This window comes from Anabrus simplex, chromosome 1, assembly GCF_040414725.1.
Source record: "Anabrus simplex isolate iqAnaSimp1 chromosome 1, ASM4041472v1, whole genome shotgun sequence".
Lineage (NCBI taxonomy): Eukaryota > Metazoa > Arthropoda > Insecta > Orthoptera > Tettigoniidae > Anabrus > Anabrus simplex.
In genome coordinates this window covers 1647499886-1647521871 of record NC_090265.1, presented here as the reverse complement: position 1 = coordinate 1647521871, position 21986 = coordinate 1647499886, and the positions used below count along the sequence as shown (strand labels likewise).

General features: G+C 39.1%; 1 protein-coding gene across 1 annotated transcript in view; it reads left to right on the top strand.

The window, feature by feature from the left end:
- Positions 1 to 21986, top strand: part of LOC136863426 (neuroendocrine convertase 1-like) — a 55373-nt gene that overhangs the window by 10059 nt on the left and 23328 nt on the right. The window contains exons 4-7 of the mRNA XM_067139839.2: positions 3006 to 3224; positions 7125 to 7291; positions 16127 to 16260; positions 21180 to 21311. Coding sequence (XP_066995940.2) covers positions 3006 to 3224; positions 7125 to 7291; positions 16127 to 16260; positions 21180 to 21311 — 652 coding nt within the window. The remainder of the gene's footprint in view (positions 1 to 3005; positions 3225 to 7124; positions 7292 to 16126; positions 16261 to 21179; positions 21312 to 21986) is intronic.

The following is a 21986-nucleotide window of genomic DNA, read 5'->3' as shown; positions in this document are numbered from 1 at the left end:
GGCGATCAATTCTTGACACGAATAATTGCCATCGATGAATTTTGGGCCAGGGCATACGAACCAGAACTGAAACGTCAGTCCACGGAGTGGCGACGTGCTGGATCACCAAGGAGGCATAAGGTCCGTCAGAATCCTTCCCCAGTCAAATTGATGGTGATCGTCGCGTATGACGTCAGGGGTGTCATTGTTTGCCACTTTGTTCCACATGCCGGCAGAACAGTGACCGCACAGTACTACAGGGACTTCCTGGTGCGACAAGTACGACGTGGCGTTCCGAAGAAACGTCCGGATCTTGTGGACAGTGCAATAATCCTGCACGACAATGCAAAAGCACATAAAGCAGAGTGTGTAGGGCAGCTACTGCGACCTTGGGGATGGGAAGAATTGGAGCACCTACTGTACTCTCCCGACATTTCGCCCTGTGACTTTGATTTTGCAAGACGAGAGGATATTGCTGTGCTGTGCGCCAACAGGTGAGCCGATTCACACATGGTGCGGCAAATGCTGAGGCAGATGGTATTCAGCGCCTGCCAAATCGTTGGCAGCGTGTGGTGCAGGGGACTACTTTGAGGGTCTGTAGGCCCAGGTTTGTCATGTCAACTTTATGTGTACTGTGTTGTCATTCTTTTGCACCGGGAAGGACATATTGCCATGTATACTACCCTAATAAATTAGTGTGTTACGATATTTCAGTGCTATTCATTGTCCACACATGTAGTTAACACCTTGTCCTTTCTTCTGTAATATGTCACATTTTCCAACCGGACTGGTATCTTCAAGAAAAAAAAAATAGTTGCCATGACTTTTGCCACAAACCTCGTAGTTTACGAATTGTAGCCGTTTGAAATTGACAAGTTTTGTATCTCGCAGAAGAATGAGTCTCGAGAGATCATCATTTTTCCGGAAGTGTATAACATAACAAAATATTTGAAGGTTGCCCTCGTAGTTCAGCGGAAGACAAGTTATTGCTTAAGTAGCGTGGTATTTTCCTTCACGGTGGCTGAAATAATCTTGTCCAGTATTTGATTATATATGAAAGCCTTTTGCACACTGTAAGCAAGAATTTCCGTGGTACTGCATGCACGATTTTATTTTCGAGGAATGTCTGCCTACAACATACGGGCAGTTTGACCAGTGTTGACATACGAAGACATTGGAGCCCCGCTTCATATGGTACAACCTGGACACCACTGGATGAGGAAGAGGGTGTGCTATTACAACCAATTTCCCTGCAGCAGCTAGCTGACCCGGTGTTTGTTTACATCGACGTACCATATCAGATGTCGTCTCAATTTCTCCTGGTGGGAGCCAGGGCTCCATACCACCCCCTCCCCTCTCCTATTCAACGTCTACGGTGAGCACATTGTGAGGGAGTTAAGTTAAGACTGGAATGACAGCATTGTTGTTAGAGGCGGACATAAAATATCTTCGTTACGCAGAGTCAAGAACAACACGAGCTAGAGACTAGTATGATATGGCACAGTTTCATCATCATCATCATCATCATCTGTTTACCCTCCAGGTTCGGCTTTTCCCTCGGACTCAGCGAGGGATCCCACCTCTACCGCCTCAAGGGCAGTGTCCTAGAGCTTCAGGCTCTTGGTCGGGGGATACAACTGGGGAGAATGACCAGTACCTCGCCCAGTTGGCTTCACCTGCTATGCTGAACAGGGGCTTTGTGGAGGAATGGGAAGATTGGAAGGGGTATACAAGAAAGAGGGAAGGAAGCGGCCGTAGCCTTAAGTTAGGTACCATCCCGGCATTCGCCTGGAGGAGAAGTGGGAAACCACGGAAAACCACTTCGAGGATGGATGAGGTGGGAATCGAACCCACCTCTACTCAGTTGACCTCCCGAGGCTGAGTGGACCCCGTTACAGCCCTCGTACCACTTTTCAAATTTCGTGGTATAGCCGGGAATCGAACCCGGACCTCGGGGGTGGCAGCCGGGAATCGAACCCGGACCTCGGGGGTGGCAGCTAATCACGCTAACCACTACACCACAGAGGCGGACATGGCACAGTTTATGGACTTCAAATCAACACCATCAAGACCAAAGTGATGATTGTAGATCGTCTCAAAAACAACCTGCCTGAGAGTGCCAGGGTCACTCACAACGAAGTGACCGGCCGCTTTGAGTACCTCTGCAGGTGCGTCGAGATACGAGGAGTTCGACAGCGGAACTTCCTCGTATATGACAAGACACCTCCATCACTGTAAAGAAGAAACTTTTACTTTCGCGAATACTCATTTTTTCATCACCACCTGTGCAGCAGATATCAGGACCTTAACGAGTTTTGCGAATATCTTGGACGGCACACCAACGAACGAGTCAATTCTGAAGCAACTTGGCGTCGCAACAAGGCTATCGACATTTATCAGACAGTAATAGCTCATGTCCTTCTGTCACAAGTTAGAAGACCCAGTAGAGTGAAATACACGATCAATGAAGGGAATGGCCCATAGGACTAGATCCATTCAGATGGGTAGATCAACTGAAAATCCAAACTGGACATAATCTGCAACAAGCAATTCACCTTGCCCGGGATAGAGACTCATATGGACAGGTCCTCAAAGGGCCTGCTACATGACGCCACTACACCTTTACGGAGGATTGGAATAAGGCAAACATACCATCGCTGACTGTGCCTATACATGCGCGTGTTGTGAAGTATTTTATTACATTTGTACACTTCTCTTAAAAGATGAGCGCTCGAGACTCTTTCTTCTACGAGAACCAAATATTATCAACTTCAAACAGGTGCAATTCTAAACCTGTCTGAATGTTGTACCCTTTTAAAGTTTGATCAAATTACATATTAATGGCTATATTTGACCAAAATTCCAGGAATTTTGGTCGAAAGGCATGTGCCATAAGAATTCTGCGGTGGTCTTTTATAAACTAACATTTGTTTAAGATCTGGTCTGCAAGGTTTAAGGAGCAGGTTAGTAAGACTACATTGCCAGAAGGATTCAATATTGGTCTGTCTAACACGAGTGCCGTTCAGTCCACAGTTAACTTGGCGGGATGTGCAGCATCTCGTGATGTGGACCTCAGAATACACACCTCTCAGTGACAACGAAGGCTGGATACGCAACGCTGCAGGAGCGTGGGTCAACACTCGCTTCGGTTTCGGGCTTATGAATGCGTATGGCCTGGTATCAGCTGCAGCCAACTGGACAAACGTGCCACCGAAGTCGATCTGCACAGTTCCCGCTGAATCCAGGTGAGTCAGTTGTTCATTTTCATTATAATTCCATACCATCACAGTTGCAAATGATATTGTTTTTGCTATTTGCTTTACGTCGTTCCGATACAGATAGGTCTTATGGCAGCGATGGGACAGGAATGGCCTAGGAATGGGAAGGAAGCGGCCGTGGCCTTAATTAAGGTACATCCGCAGCATTTGCTTGGTGTGAAAATGGGAAACCACGGAAACCATCTGCAGGGCTCCCGACACTGGGATTCGAACCCACTATCTCCCGGATGCGAGCTCACACCTGCGCGCCCCTAACCGCACGGCCAACTTGCACGGTGCAAATGATTTTACGTTGTTGCATGTGCGTGAACAATTGCACACAATTCGACTTTAGTGTTTAGTACACATGCTGCGAGCAGAAGCTGGTAAGTTTGGAAGGTAGGCTAACCACTGAAAAAAGATCGAATTTTGCTACGTGGATCGGGTCCGGCACCTGTAAGCTTGCATATGGGAGATGGTAAGTTCGAAGCTTATCGTCAGTAGCACTGTATATGATTTTCTATGATTTCTGATATCACGTTAATCGGGGGAATGGTTGCTTTCTTCCCAACCCCAGCGCCTTCCCATTCGTGCACTGGCGAATACATTCCATGTGCGAGGTTAAGATACTAGCAAAATACTTAACCTCAGAACGTCGTCAAAACAGAGAAATAAAGAGAATAAGAATGAGGTGCAGGTTGGAAAGAAATGGAGTTAAGGGTGGTTGTGGAAGTAAGGGGAAATTGGAGGATTTTGCTAGGTAATTGAATCTAGCGAAGAAGTCAGTTAAAGCTAACATGTTGGCAAACATAATTGGCAGTCATATGAACTTTAATGGAAAATAGAAGGTTATGAATAGATACTCAAATGCAGAGACATATTCCAAGAAGAACATTTTCAGAATCATTAATTAACAATGGAGTAAATATTTGAGGAATTACAGAAGTATTCAATCAACACTATGTAAAGATAGTTGGATATAAGGATAATGTGTAGGAAGAGAAGGTGAATGATACTAGCGAAGTATTGAAATTGACGTATGACAAAATAGATATTTACAATAACATACAATTGAAAACTATACAATCAGCTGGAATTGATAGGATTTCTGGGGTCATACAAAAGGCAATGTGTTGGGATATAGTATCATATGTGAAATAATCATTTGATTGCTCTTTGAATGAAGGAGCCGTGTCAAATGAATGGGGAGTAGCTGTAGTAGCCCCTGTGTATAAACGAAAGAGTGGTAAACATAAAGTAGATCATTACAGGCCAGTCAGCTTGACATGTGTTGTATTTAAGCTCTGAGACAACATTCTTTCTAATTATGTTAGACACGTTTTTGAAGTTAGTGACTGGTTTGGTAGAAGGAAGCTTGGGTTTAGGAAAAAGTTATTCCACTGAGGCTAAATTTATAGGATTCAGGCAAGATACAGATATCATAGATATCATAACTATTATAAATTCAGGAGGTCAAATGGACTGTATCGCTTTTGAACTCTCCAAGGCTTTTGATAGGGTAGATTACGAGAGTCTACTGACATAAGTGAGTGCATTTGTACTAGACAAAATAGTGACTGAATGGGTGGCACTATTTCTAGAAAATTAAACTCAGAGAATTAGAGTAGGTGAAGCGTTATCTGATCCTTTAATCATTAAGAGTAGAGTTTCTCAACGCAGTAATATTGGTACTTCTTTTAGTATATCCAAAGAATATGAGTGAAGAGCTGGAATCGGAGAAAAGGCATTTTGCGGATAATGTTATTCTGTTCAGAGTAATAAGATCAGTTTCATGATAATGACCTGCAAGGAAACCTCTACAATGTTGTGTGTAGGAGAGCAGAGAATGATATGGTGATAATCGGGCTGAAAAGGAAGGTTTTATGTTTCACCAAATGTAAAGGTCCTCTCAGCTTTAATAATTATGCCGATGGGGTCGAAGTACCTATCGAGGATCAGGGTAAATACTTAGGTTTTATTATAAGGAAGGACCTTAATTTTCGTAATCACATAATCGAGTTTGTAAATAAAGGTTGGGGATCTTTTGATATGGTTAAGAGGAAACTGACGGGTTATAGTAGTCTAAGGATGTAAAGAAGAGGGCCTATAACTCTCTGGTAGAACCTTCTGGTTCTGGTGTTTGGGACACACTCCACGATTACTCAAAACGAGAACTGGAAATGGTACAAAGAATGGTGACTGTAAGGGACCCAAGGGGTCTAAGATACAATGGGATGAAATACTACACGACGGCATGAGAAATGTTAATCTACAGGCTTTTCCAAGTTTATCGATATGGTTGAAAGTAAAATTTGTCGAGAAATTAGCAATTCATATAACATATCTATTAGAAATTGATGTGTTTTTCACGTTTTCTGTGACATATTCCATGAGTGCATCATCCAGATTCATAGATGCCTGAAGAGGTAGAGCAACATTGTCAAAGATAACTTCACACTTCTGTACTGGAATCCTCTGAAATATCTCTGAAACAGTTCTACCAAGCTCATTGTAACCCAAGTATGGTTAAGTGTAAGAGAGAGCCATGCGCGCTAACTTCGCCACTTAAAAGAAGACAAATGAATAAATAAATAAATAAATAAATAAATAAATAAATAAATAAATAAATAAATAAATAAATAAATAAATAAATAAATAAATAATGCTATTTTGCTTGACGTCCCACTAACTACTTTTACGGTCTTCGGAGACGCCGAGGTGCCGGAATTTAGTCCCGCAGGAATTCTTTTACGTGCCAGTAAATAAATAAATAAATAAATTAATTAATTAATTAAGAAAGTAAATAGATCAATTGTTGGAGTGTTGATGAAATACCTTGCTTTTAAGACAGTCTTGTGGGATCAAATCGGGAGATTGAGATGGCCATTTCACAGCCCCACGTTTGCAGATGAGTTTGGAGGCGCTGGCCCTAGCTCAAGAATATACACAAAATTTGACACAAGTAGTAGAGTTTTGCAAATGAAGGTCCTAGATATGTACAGCTATACCTTTATCGCAGAGAATGACCTGTGCTTTCTTTTACTGGTGCTGTGCACCCTTAATTGTCTGCACGATGACAATGATAACCTGTTGTGGCAGGAACAACGGATACTGCCGTACATCACCATATCAGTGCAACACAATGTGTGGAACACCGTAAGTTTACATTACTCATCATTAGTACCGCTACATGATTCTTACTTCCTTGCGATACGTACCATTATGAGGAGCAGTTGACCTGGATTTTGGGCCCCTTTGGACAACAAGCATCATCGATTCAGGATTGTGCTTTAGAAGCAGCCCCTTGGTCAGTATATACTGTTGTTTTAAGTGAGTTTCTGCGAAGGGGGGCATTGGGGGTCAAATCCACTGATTGCTTTAAGTTCATAATCATTTTTCATCATCTCTTTTTTGAATTCTAGTCAGTGGAATAATTTTGGCATTATTTTTAACATTCAATATTGTGAGCTGGATCCGCTGGTTATTTAAATCATATTCATCCATTCATTTTTCATCATCACGTTTTGAATTCTGGTCAGTGGATGAGTTTTGGACTTTTAAATTGTCATTACATTTCGTCTCATTTCATATAATTAGGGGCCGATGACCTAGCTCTTAGGCCCCTTTAAACAACAAGCGTCATCATCATCATTAAATTAGGAATACTGTCATGCGAGATATAGTGGGTTCGAACCCCACTCTCGGCAGCCCTGAAGATAGTTTTCTGTGGTTTCCGATTTTCACACCAGGCAAATGCTGCAGCCGTACCTTAGTTAAGGCCACGGCCGCTTCCTTTCCACTGCTAGACCTCTCCTAACCTATCGTCGCCATAAGCAAATAGCAGGAATACTGCACCATCCAACTACTTGTTTGATCATATTGTTTCAGAGGTAATGTAACTTTTCGCCACGGAGAGCAAGTATCATTGTACTTCTTAACGGACGGATGTTATGCCACGGAGAATGAGGTGAAATACCTGGAACATGTGGAAGTTCTCGTCAACATACACTACTCCTTCCGGGGGGCACTAGAGATTTACCTCACGTCTGGAGCAGGTGAGTCATTATAACTCAGGAAATTAGAAGTTAATAGTGCATCACTGGTAGTTTGGCAGACTCATTATCCCAGGTCCATGGGTTCAATTTCAATCGATATGGTCGACTTTTGAAAGGCGTCAAACATCTTCGCTCTACGTATCATAGGGCCTATTTCCGGTCTATATGCATACCCTGCTACATTTGTAAGCATTGGCGCCCGCAGGATCTTTTCCAAAGGGGGGTGGGCGTACATTAACAATTTTCTTGAATATAAACCCAATATAACGTCAGCAACATCAAATTTCCGGTTATAACAGATGCTAGATAACTGTCAGTAAGTTCAGTTTATGAAATAATCTGGTATGATATTAAACAATATTGAACATCAACCTTTTTTAGAATTCCACGGGCGGGAAAGCGCCCTCCTTGCCATCCCCCCTTGCGGGCTCCCATGTTTGTGAGAGAGTTAAATATAATGAAACCAATTGGGGAAGCTTCGATGATATTACGTGAGGAAGAACAGAAATCAATCAAGCAATATGGACGAGGAACTCACCAGGGAAACACTGGGTCTGGAAGATGAATGGTTAGTTACACGTATGTTCTTGATGGTTCTTGGTAGGTTATAAATGGATCCTGCAATATTATTTCTTCTTCTTCTTTCTAATTTAGCCAACTTAGGATCACGTAGAGTAACCCAATGCCTTTATTTGCGTTATTCAATTCCCGCTTATTTTCTTTCTCGCCAATATTTTTCATTCTTTCCCTTTATTGTTTCTTACGCTCTCTCGTTCAGAGGTAATTTATTTTCTTTGTTTATTTCCCCTGGCAACCACTGCAATCTTGTATTAATCTTCTAAACGTTGCGCAGTTCTGTATTATGTCTTCAGTTATTTAAATTTCCTCCAAGTCTTTATTTTTTCCTGAAACCACTGATTAACATTCATACTCCAGTAAATATGTTTAAAAATGTGTTTGTTGAGTCTGTTGTCGTCCATTCTCATTACGTGGCGAAAACATTTAACTCCCTGATTGTATGCGACAACTTTTTGCTTTCTTCGCTCTCATAGTGATCTTCGTTCTTCCTGTACCTGAACATTTATCTTTCTGTTTTGAATGGTCCCCATATTTTTCTCTAATTCCTCCATGCATTTTACTCTGTCTCTTCCAATTCTCCTGATTTGATGGTGATCATGCAATACGTACCATAGAGACTTTCTGGGTTTATTACTGTATTATAATGTCTAATTTTATTTGAAGTATTTTTCTTATTTTAAGTACATCATTTTTATCAAATAATTTTAATAATATTAAAGCGCTGGTAAATTCATTAAAAACACACGTAGGTCCAAAGGTGTATGGGGAAGGTCACGATGGCTTTATTTCAATTAAATTATAAAGATACACATCAAATATCAATTATCCTTTAATTCCCTGCTATGCATTCTCTTCAACGTGGAATTCTACTCTGGGAAAAGTACAATCCGGTCTCCAAAATTTCGCTTCCCAAGGTCAAGCCGTAAGTTATCAGAGCAGGTTCCCATTTGACTGCACACTGCAGTTCTCATTGTGTGCAGCTGTCTGTCATGATTGTTATGGACACATGTGTCTATCGTACCATTTTTATGGTATTTGGGGAACCCAATCAGGTCAAATTCCTAAGTTATGCTCGCTAATACAACCGCAGGTCGGTTAACCGAATCCATGTACTGTACCTTGTTACAGTCCGCAGAAAATAACCAGGTTCAGGCCATTTCATTGTTCAGTTTAACATGTTTGGTAAATTTTCTTCGTATCTACTACCATTGAATATCTTCAGAGGTTACCTTAATAAGTTTTCGTCAGACATCTGTTTTAGTATAGGAATGATGAGTTTTGGTTAAGTGTAGAAATTACATAATATTCCCTAATAGTATATAAATCTGATTTCGACAGTTGAAATTAATGAGAATAATAACAAATCGAAGTTCAAATTTATTTATTTATTTATTTATTTATTTATTTATTTATTTATTTATTTATTTATTTATTTATTTATTTATTTATTTATTTATTTATTTATTTAATTTCGACCTTCCCCAACTGAAGATTGCAACTGAGGACAAACTTTATAAAAACAAGGCAGGTTTTAAAAGTAATTGTAATTAGATTACATCCTGGTTGGTAGCACCTTTGGTACAATAAAAAGTTTGGGAGATATAGTTCTTCAGAATTTGGACCAAATATTTCAAGGCAGCGACTGCAACGTCCCTTATCAATGTCTGATTGAGGTTAAAAGATTTGCCGAACTCGACGAAAAAGAGAGGAATATTTCCTCTAGAGCCAACCATGTGATGACTTCGCTATCATCCAAGTGGTATCATTTTTATAGAACTGGATGTTTGGTTCATATGTTGTTTTATATTCCTTACGTACCTCATAGGGTTGTGTTTTGATAGAACTGGATGGTTGGTTCATATGTTCTTTTCTTTTCCTCATGTACCTCATTGGCTTGTGTTTCGGATGCTTCAAATCTGATCGTTGGATCTATTATAAAGCCATTTCCATGATCTATGAAGGCTATCATGATTGTCAATTCGACGGATTCTGCCTGTAGCAGAGAGACCGTGAACCTTCTCCAAGACCATAAATCCTATGTCTCTTAACGCTTGAGCAATGGCAAATAGTACTTTATGATGAAATGTATTTCGTAGAGCTTCTCCGTGCGAGCAGTAACTACGGTAGATGACGATGTTGATACCTGTACTAATGAATCAGTCTCACCTAGCTGAGTGAGACACCTTTTATTGAGGGAGAAACCTACATGCAAAATTTTACCTCGCCAGAGTCATAGCTATACCATGGACACACTTACGGCCGACAATCCACGATCAAAATATCGTAGTTGTCATTCCACAAACTCCGTTTTATGAATCCTATCTGTGAGAAATTTCGTTATGTGCGGGAGAATAGTGAACATGATTCATTCGCATCACGGATAGAAGGTATTTTTCACGAATTTGTTCAAATATTACGGTCGTCATTCCATTGTTCTTGTAGACTATATCTAGTACCAATCTCAGCCTTCTAAACGTTCTCACCTTTTCAGTACCGCTTCGGAAGGTGACAGAACTCTGAGATTTATATAGTTCGAACTCTTTCCGCTATATGGAGCTGCAAATGTCATCTTGGTGAAAATTATTCAATCACTTCGTCGAAAGCAACTTATTTGTGCTTAAAGATATAAAAATTTGAGACCCTGACTAAAATTCCAATTTTCTTAAATATTTCCGTTATTATCTTTAGTACGATGAATATGAATATTGCACAAACGATCAAAAATTGCTGTTCCTAAAACTGTTATCCCATACCGGTACGTGTTTTGATATACCTCATATCAATGTTTTTGATCTTCTGATGATTCCCAACGCCATGCGATAACTCTTGTCACCACAGGGTATGATCAGTAATAGCAGCTCTAGTTGATAGAAAGTCAATTTTTAAAAAAGGTTCAGTCTGAAACATACTATGATTAACAAAGTGTGTCTGTATGCTGTCAAAGGTTTTATAACTAACCTTAAGAACCATTTTCCCAATATATGTAGAATAAGTAGTAGAGGTATCCGTAGAAACTCTTACTAAAATTCTGTTGTTTTAATTAGGATAGGCTTAATTGCAGTTTGGAATTGTGTAGTTCCTGTGTAGTTCTTGTGTATTCAGTAATTAACAGCAGTTTGTATCCTGTTAGGGGTTTTAGGACAAAAATAGAGTACGACTAAGTAGTATTGTAGTGTAGTCGTATATTAATTACCTTATTGTCGTGTGATCTTTGAGTGCTATCCCAGACAACATATCCCTCAATTCATTTTTTTACACATCAGTTATTTTATTTTCATTTTTCCGTAAAGAATGGGTAAGGGGTGCAAGTGTACGAAATGTGGGTGTGGCTAGGCATTGAGGGGTATGAGGGAGGAGTTGGAGAGTTTGAGGGAGATAATTATGATTCCTACAAGAGGCAGGAAGGAAGACAGGACTCCCTTAAACAATGTACAGATTACAGTAGGTGTACAAGAGGGAGAGGAAGGAAAGGGGGATTTGTAGAAGATAGGTGGTCTAATATTCTAAGGGGAAGGAGATTGTAGGCTAAGGGCTCTATTCAGGATCAGAATTCAGGACAGGTGTCTGTACGAAATCGGTACGAGTCACTCCAGGTAGAACATCAGAGGGAAGATGAGGGACAGGGAACTGTTGCTAAGATGTGTGGAAATAGGAGGAAGGGAAAAGGTAGGAAAAGGAAATGTAGAGTAGAGGATAGGAAAAGACAGGTGGAACAGGGTCATGGGAAGGAGAAAAAGGAGGTGGACGTAGCTTCTGCAGCTATCAGGAAAGACAGGGCTGACCAAGAAGAGAGGGGATCAAAGGAGGTGGGTAGGGTTGAGGCTCTGGTCATGGGGGATTCCATCGTTAGACGCGTGGGGGAAATGTGTGGAGGAAAGGGAACCAGGGTAGAGTGTTATCCAGGAATTAGGTTGAGGCAGATGTTGAGCAAAGTAGAAGTGAGGGAGGAGGGGAAGTAGAAGGTGGTAGTGTTTCACGTTGGTACCAACAACGTAAGGCAAGCTGATATAAGTACCAACATAGTTGGAGATGTGTGGGACCTGGTAAATGCAGCAAGGTTGAAGTTTAAGAAAGCGGAGATTGCATCAGTGGAATACTGTGTAGGAGAGATACTGACTGCAGGGTGATTGGGAATTTAAATGAGACTATGGAGTGGGTATGTGGAAAACTGGAAGTGAAATTTCTAGATCCTAATGGGTGGTTGGAGATAGGGATCTGCGCTCAGATGGCCTTCACTTGAACCGAATTGGTACGTATAAGTTAGGAAATTTGTTTAGAAGGGTGATAGGGGGTATATTCAGGGAAACGGGGTGGCCTAGGGAGCGGTGATAAGGGAACAGCGAAGTGGAAATCAAGTAGGGATAACATAAAAATGTTAGTGTTGAACTGTAGAAGTATTGTAAAGAAAGGAATAGAATTAAGTTAATTAATAGATATATATTTACCAGATATTGTAATAGGAGTTGAATCATGGCTGAGAAATGATATAATGGATGCAGAAATTTTCTCACGGAACTGGGGTGTGTATCGTAGAGATAGAATAGGAATGGTGGGAGGGGAGTATTCATTCTGGTGAAAGACGAATTTGCAAGCTACGAAAATGTTAAAGATGAGAAATATGAAATTCTAGGTGTAAGGCCCATTTCTAAAGATAATCGGCAACTTGGTATATTTGGACTGTACAGACCGGGAAAGGGTAGCACTGACACGGATTCAGAATTAAAGATAATCAGCTATGTGGGAAACGACATTTACAGGAATGTGATTGTAGCGGGAGATGTGAATTTACCAGATGTAAATTGGGAAGGAAATGCGAACTACACGAAGCATGACCAACAAATGGCAAATAAGTTAATATGGGAACGACAGCTGATTCAGAAAGTGATGGAATCAACGAGAGGGAAATATATCCTGGATGTGGTGCTGGTAAAACCAGATGAGCTCTATAGAGAAATCGAAGTAATAGATGGTATTAGTGATCACGAGGCGGTTTTTTCGTAGTTAAAATAAATGTGATAGAAAGGAAGGTCTTAAAAGTAGGATTATTAGGCAGTACCATAGGGCTGATAAAGCAGGCATGAGGCAGTTTCTAAAAAGTTACTATGATAGGTGGAAAACGGTAAATAAAAATGTAAACAAACTCTGGGATGGGTTTAAAGAAATTGTTGAGGAATGTGAAAACAGGTTTGTACCTTTAAGGGTGGTAAGGAATGGTAAAGATCCACCTTATTATAATAGAGAAATTAAGAGACTGAGAAGGAGGTGCAGACTGGAAAGAAATAGAGTTAAAATGGCTGTGTAAGTAAAGAGAAATAGAAGGAACTTACTAGAAAATTGAATCTAGCAAAGAACGCAGCTAAGGATAACATCATGGCAAGCATAATTGGCAGTCATACAAATTTTAGTGAAAATTGGAAGGGTATGTATAGGTACTTTAAGGCAGGAACAGGTTCCAAGAAGGACATTCCAGGAATAATTAATGAACAAGGGGAGTGTGTATATGAGGATTTTCAAAAGGCAGAAGTATTCAGTCAGCAGTATGTAAAAATTGTTGGTTACGAGCATAATGTCCAGATAGAGGAGGAGACTACTGCTAAAGAAGTATTAAAATTTACATATGATAACAATGACATTTACAATAAGATACAAAAGTTGAAAACGAGAAAAGCAGCTGGAAATGATAAGATTTCTGGGGATATACTAAAGACAATGGGTTGGTAGATAGTACCATATTTGAAGTACTTATTTGATTATTGTTTGGTCGAAGGAGCTATACAAGATGAATGGAGAGTTGCTATAGTAGCCCCTGTGTATGAAGGAAAGGGTGATAGACATAATGCTGAAACGTACAGGCCACTGAGTTTGACGTGCATTGTATGTAAGCTTTGGGAAGGCATTCTTTCTAATTATATTAGACATATTTGCGAAATCAATAACTGGTTCGATAGAAGGCAGTTCGGAAATGTTATTCCACTGAAGCTCAACTTGTAGGATTCCAGCAAGATATAGCAGATATCTTGGATTCAGGAGGTTAATTGGACTGCATCGCGATTGACCTGTCTAAAGCATTTGATAGGGTGGGTCATAGGAGACTACTGGCAAAAATAAGTGCAATTGGACTAGCCAAAAAGTGACTGAATGGGTAGCTATATTTCTAGAAAATCGATCTCAGAGAATTAAAGTAGGCGAAGCTTTGTCTGACCCTGTAATAATTAAGAGGGGAATTCCTCAAGGCAGTATTATTGGACCTTTATATTGTCTTACATACATAAATGATATGAGTAAAGGAGTGGAATCGGAGGTAAGGCCTTTTGCGGATGATGTTATTCTGTAAAGTGTAATAAATAAGTTACAAGATTGTGAGCAACTGCGACGTGACCTCGATAATGTTGTGAGTTGGACAGCAGGCAATTGTATGTTGATAAACGTGGTTAAAAGTCAGGTTGTGAGTTTCACAAATAGGAAAAGTCCTCTGAGTTTTAATTACTGCGCTGATGGGGTGAAAGTTCCTTTTGGGGATCATTGAAGTATATAGGAGTTAATATAAAGAAAGATCTTCATTGGGGTAATCACGTAAATGGGATTGTAAATTTAAGTGTACAGATCTCTGCACATGGTTATGATGGTGTTTAGGGGTTGTAGTAGGGATGTAAAGGAGAGGGTATATAAGTGTCTGGTAAGACCCCCAACTAGAGTATGGTTCCAGTGTCTGGGACCCTCACCAGGATTACCTGATTCAAGAACTGGAAAAAATCCATAGAAAAGCAGCTCGATTTGTTCTGGGCGATTTCCGACAAAAGAGTAGCGTTACAAAAATGTTGCAAAGTTTGGGCTGGGAAGACTTGGGAGAAAGAAGACGAGCTGCTCGACTAAGTGGTATGTTCCGAGCTGTCAGTGGAGAGATGGCGTGGAATGATATTAGTAGACGAATAAGTTTGAGTGGCGTTTATAAAAGTAGGAAAGATCACAATATAAAGATAACATTGGAATTCAACAGCACAAACCGGGGCAAATATTAATTTATAGGAAGGGGAGTTAGGGATTGGGATAACTTACCAAGGGAGATGTTCAATAAATTTCCAATTTCTTTGAAATCACTTAGGAAAAGGCTAGGAAAACTACAGATAGGGAATCTGCCACCTGGGCGACTGCCGTAAATGCATATCAGTATTAATTGATTGATGATTCCGGCGATATATGTGTAAGAATATAGATAGATGTGTAAAATAACATTACAGTCCAAAAACGAAATTTCTCTCATTGGTGTAGTTCTGATTCTGATATTATTTCATAAATAAACCAAGAAATAATAGGTACTCTGAAAGCTTCTCAGTTTTATTCTCATGTGATAAATATACTCTGTGGCGATAAAATACCTCAGAAAGCAAAAGTGAACATGTTTCAATCATAAGTTACTTCATTTAAGTTCTTACCTATGGATTGGAAACATGTACCCTACATAACAAGGCTAATAGTAAAATCCAGTGAACGAAAATGAAATTCATCAGAACAATGAACCAAAAGACAAAGAAAGACAAGTATAGATATAAAAAAAAGAAAACAGGGAGGAATACCTGTTACCGAGCTTTTAGGAAGTCCAGGCTACAATGGTTCGGACATGTTAGGAGAATGGACAGTATGAGAACAGCAAGGAATTATTTTGACCGCGAAGTAAAAGTGGAGAGGTCGGTAGAGAGGTCAAGGAATCTATGGATAAACACAGTGAAATCAGAGGTCAGCAAGAGGTACTTCAAGTGGGAGGATATAGAGGGAAAGAAAATATTTTCCGACAGGAAGAATTGGAGAACACTTGTACACCACACTCGGGAAACTGGAGCTGGAAAATATTGATGATGATGATGATGATGATGATGATGATGGCGATGATGGATCATCTTAATTAATTTGAATGTTACTCTTAGCTTTAAATATTATGTAATTATTTGTGCTTTAAATATAATTCAATTTCTTAATTTGATAGTAATTTGTATCAAACTAGGCAACCTCCAATAAGGGGAAAAATTGAATAAAATGTATTCAAAACAAAAGGTTAATGTGTACATAGATAATGGACAAGCACTGCTCTCTTCATCTAAGTCACCCCTTTCGTTGTGAATTGTCTGCTTGTCTTGCTTCTTTTAGGGGGGAGGGATTAAAAATACATTTTTCACAAGTATTGGATGGTTACAGTAAAATGTAACGTACGGAACATGACTATGTGCTCATTTCTACGACTGTGACCATAATTTACTCCAGGTACCCGAGTTCAACTCCTGGGGCCGAGGAAGCTGGATGACTCAGACAAGGGCTTTGTCAACTGGAAGTTCATGTCTGTGCTAACTTGGGGAGAGAACCCTACGGGTATTTGGATGCTCGAAATATCAGATAAGGTAAGATAATCGAATATTCTCCGTTGAATTATAATCCGTAAAGTGTTGTCTATCAGCTGAATGCGAATAATTTTAAGAGGACGGCCGCTATGGGTGTTCAGTTGAATTATGTTTTATTCTTGTACTGTATCAAAAATATTGTTTTTAAATATTTAAAACTTTCGTTAATTTAAGTACACTACAAATATATTATACAATTTATCACATTGCAAATTTTACCTGAGAAAGTATTTGATACTTGTGTGTGTCACATATTTAACCAGTAAACACATGAGTACACAAAGCAAAATTCGAATTCTCCTCTACTGTAAAATGTAGTGCAGGCCTACTTTTATATCAAACATATTATAGTCTTTCCAAATTATTCGTTACTTCTCTTTCTAAATTAATCAGCGGTGATATCAATATTATATACGGGAGAAGGAACATTTACAATGGGAAATCAATTTCGATTTTGGCAGCTACTATGATGACGTCATATTAACTCATATGGCAGTGAATGATTTTTGGCAGTTAGTAATTTCTGGGGGCGGTGGTGAAGCAGATACCAATATTAGTACAGTGAGATCAAATGAATATATACCAAATGAGCTCAGAAAAAGATTCGTCAAGAATTTTGCTCTTTCATTGTAAACGAACTGTGCAATATCAAAGATTTATTTTCAGTATTATAGTACTAGCAGTTCTTCTTGAGTGCGTAATCTATTATAATAACCGCTCCTAGCTTCTCCTAGGAGCTTCTTTACCATGAAACTCAACTTTTATTATTGTTTCGCTCACTGCTGAGCTACCCACATTGTCACCATTCCACCGATATTGTCGTCTCTTGCTGGCTACCGTGCTATCTCGGACTCTGATATCACGATGTAGTGGAATAACACACGTTTAATTGCAAGTTGCGCATTTGAGAAATCATTAGGATAAGACCATAATATTTCACATTTACATCTAATAATTGAAATTAATGATCTAAGAATACAAAGTTTTTCTCAATTTATGTTTGAAGAATTTTAACTTGAATTTGGATTGCTAATTTCCATTAGTTCGTCAATGAATATTGGTTATTACTTTCAGGCTTCTTTCGTTGATACAAATACCTATCATTATTAATAACTTATGTTGGCTGCGCGAAAAAAAAAACGATGTGAAGGCAAGCCTAAAATGAATTAATGGAAGTGGTGACGAGTTTCGATTAACTGCATTTGTGTTCTTCGTTGACCTGGACATGGAGAAACGATATATCAAGATTTGTTAGTAATTGTAAAATATAGTATTGTAAACAGGTATATCTTTCAGATGTAGACTTTGTGATCGAAGGACAACAAATTTAGGCCAATATATAAATTGGAATTCTAGAACATTTCTTCAAATTATTCAATCGGCAACTCTTCTGCCAGAAAAAGAAGAATAATTCAGCAAAGGTGAAAAAACTAATGTCCACGAAAGAAAATATGTGTGAGGTGACACTAAAAGGTAGATATAGGTTTAGATTATGCAGGAGTACATTCGCCTGTTCCTGGCACACGTGGATGATGTGCCATTTTTAGCACAAAAAACAAACAAATATACAGAAATCTCACATGCAAGAAGTGTGGATTTATTTTATGCAAGTCTCATTGTCATTCATTTCAAACTATCAGATTAGTCTTTTGGATCCAAGGGAGTTTGGTTCTTGTAATATTCTCTTCCTACTAAAGCATATAACTGCATTTTTTTATTTATTCACTTTGATTAAGGAGTAATAATGTGGAGTGTGTAGATTGGAGAATCAGTGTGGAAAAAATATTTATGAAAAATCTCTGATGGCATTTACTTAGAATGTTGATAGGTATATAGGCCACAGCCTAGGAGCAAAATAATGAACGTCACTGTCAATACCAGCAGTCGTCATCCCCGTTGGACCACACGGTAGCGTGAGATTTCTGCAAGTTTTAGTCCAATTGAAATCATTTCTGAGCCATGGTAGTATACCTATGGGTGTTAAGTGGTGGCAGTGAAGAAGCGCAACAAGTGAAAAATTCAAACAATTGAAAATATTAGGATACTTAAAGGATATACAAGGGATGCAACTCTTAAAACCTATTTACTTAAATTATATTTTGAGATAAAATACTACACTTATTTTCCCTTCAAATTCCGTTAGAATGGAGAGAAGAGTTTCTATTTTATGCTTAAATATTGTTAGATGAACTAATAAAATGGGTCATTGTATTCATTGAATTGGCAGGAGAAACATTTCTGATCATATTTCAGAACTATGCACTTTTCTGATATACTTACAGTATCCCTAAGTTTTGCTTTTTCCCGTTTTCATACTTTCAATCTTATGTTACCTTTCATATCGCTGCGATTAATTTTGCCTTCATACGTGCTCTATAACCAAGAACGTCTCTTAACCACCTGATTTTTCGATTTAAGTTCCCCGTTTTATGTAAATGGACAACTTTCATAAGGACTTAGAATATATTTAGAGACTAGCAAATGTACCCGTGCTTCGCTACGGTATTCTACATTACATACGAATTTCTCCGTAAATTACTGTAATGGCAGTGAGTAAGACTATATTAAATTGCACCTACAAACGGACTTCACCAACAGACGACTCGTTCAGTGTTCCACATGGTTGGTCCTATGACATTTTCTCGTATCTCCTATATGTATGGGTTAGATTCAGTTATTCATTGAATGGGGTGAAATTTGGTACAGCTTGCACATACTACTTAATTTTTTTTCTACTCATGTGACCCTGGAATCATAAAATTGTGCGAACATATGGCCACTGGTGATGTCAATGTGCGTGCCCAATGTCATGATTGCATCTTTCCTATAAGTGTGCCAAATAATGACATAGTTACACGTGTAAAAAGTAAAACATTAACTTGAAATCGAGAAATGCAGTACTATTTAACGAATAAAGGATAGATATACGACAAAATGTCATAGGTCCAAAGTTGTAGATCTATCCAAATTGAAATGCGATCTTGAGTGATACGACTTACGGTTTAGCCACCAATTATTCCGAAAGGAAGGTCTGCGCCGTCGTTAAAATTGCATCCATATTTCGATATTTTCCGGGACCAAAAAATACATTTGCATAGCCTGGAAGATGTATTTCCACCAAGAAAAAATTGTCCAGGTTTCGAGATTAGCACTCGCATACATACGGAATAATTAAGGAAGAAAGTAATACAGTTGAGAATGTTGAAATTAATAGAAAATCGAGACAGCGGGATGAGTACAAATATGTAAATTCCAAGTGAATGTACTGGAAAATCAATTGCCCCTCAATAAATTATGCTGGTGAAATCGGTAACAGAGGAGAAATTTAGGCGCAGGGATTTTAGGTAAACGGATAAGGAGGTGAGTAATGGTGTTATTACTTGAGCTATTCTAGGATGGTTATAACCTCCAACGATATTCCGCCAATATCCCGCAGAATGGCCGATTGTCGCCTCTCTTGCCTTCTATCCAAGGAACAACCACGAATTTTTTTTTCTAGGGTCTTTACGTAGCACCGACACAGATAGGTCTTATGGCGACGATGGGATAGGAATGGCCTAGGAGTTGGAAGGAAGCGGCCGTGGCCTTAATTAAGGTACAGCCCCAGCATTTGCCTGGTGTGAAAATGGGAAACCACGGAAAACCATCTTCAGGGCTGCCGACAGTGGGATTCGAACCCCCTATCTCCCGGATGCAAAACCACGAATTTAAAGACATAATGATGAAAATGGCAATACGTTACTTGCCTGCTAGCATGCAGTCAGAGACGTTGCCATGGTAACCTGTAGGTTCGTTGTCGGTCTGTCGGTCACTCAATGCAGAGCATGATACCCGCAGAAATAGTAAATTTCTCCGTCATTTGAAGAGTAAGGTAAATTATGAACATAACGAAAGTTGTTTATAAGGAAGATGCGTTTCACATACGGCCCACGGAGTTTACAGAAAATCAATAGTATAAGAGAAAAGGGAGGAAAACCGTTCTGGTTATCCCATAAACCCCCGTCTATTCAAAGATTTTAAGGCGATATGCATATCGAAACCTTCCTCGGGATGATTACAATCTAAATATGAAGTTTGGTTTGGATCTATCCAGCCGTTTCACCGTGATGGTGGAACAAACAGACAAACAGACAAACAAACAGACACGAAAAATAAACACCACCGATTCGGTCTTGAGTTGACCTAAAACGGATAAATATCTGATAAAATTTCCAAAACAAACGAAATTACAGACAGCGGACCCCCTACAACGTTATTTATATAGATAAAAATGTTTAAATATATAACATACTTTTACCACCATGTTCAAGATGTGAATGTTAGTAATTTTTAATGAAAAATACTTTTTCCCATCATTGGAAATAACCTAGGCTAGGAGGGGTTAATAGGGATAATAAAACTGAAATCCACTAAAATTACGTTTGAAAGAAGACTGTTATTTAAAGCATTGGATACTTAAAGATTTAAGAGGCCAAAAGTCAACATTGTCCCTTTATGGGTACTCCTTCGTAACATTACTTTCTCTGTGTTTACATGTACGAAAGCTCAATACTACCTTAGTTAATAAGTTCGTGAACTGGCGCAAGACTGTAGGAAACTTTGCAGCGTGGTTATCACCTGCACAATTCCTCACTGTTCCTGAACATGCTCGGCACCGTTGACTGCTACGCACTCCTCTTCGTCAGAATGATCTCCCCGTTAAATTGCAGCATTTCTTAAATTCCGTAGTTCACGTTAAATACCTTTAGATACCGTGCTTCTGTTTACACTGTTCGCACACAATTAGGACAAGGAGGAGTCGCTCCGTAGTGAAACCTATCAAACTGGGCATCACATCTCACACATTGACGATATGTGGCCCGTCCACTAAATCAATGTCTGTACTACGTCTATATACTATGTATTCTCGACTATTTCAGACTGGTTCCGCGTCAAATCACGGCTGGATAGGCGAGTGCTCCCTACTCCTACATGGAACTAAACATCGACCTGCACATTTGGCCGGAGGACCAAGGAAATATAATATCGATTACAACCGTGTTCACAAGAAGGTAATATAAAGATTTTTGAGTTTCATGTATGTTCTTTCTTCTTAGCAACTAGAGTGTAGTTCATAGAAACGAGGAATCTAGATTTTTGTCATAAATAATAATTAAAAAATAGCGTTATCTGTATTAACTTCAACTACCGTGGGGTCAAAAGTCAGACGAGATAATGGACTTTTGAAAGTTCGCCACCAGAGTTTCCATTCCTCTCAGTGCTACTTCTCTGAAGCGTCCAAACGAAAAATATGGTTTACCAAGGAGCATTTAATTTTCGACGAGGGCCATTTTTATTGTAACGCTATTATAGCTTCTTCACCTTTCGTTGTTAATGAATGAAGATTAATTCTTCAGCTGAATATGCATGAATATAAGATGCTAATTTGAAAAGGACTTGTAAATTTCAATGTTCACAATAGTGAAATGGATGACTATCCATAAATACAAACACTTTTCAGAGTGCACAATTTAAGTTAATATAACACTAAAGAATGTTAATTTTACGGTGCAGTCAGAAAAATAAAACTAAGTTTCCCAATAATGGTAAACCCATTCATTCTTCTTCTTATGAAGCCGTCTCCCTTCGAAGGTTGGCGATCCAATTGATTATGATTACACGCGAAACGGCAGCACGGAAGATTTCTATCGGCGTATGTCCATACCACCACCACAAGTCTTTCAGCC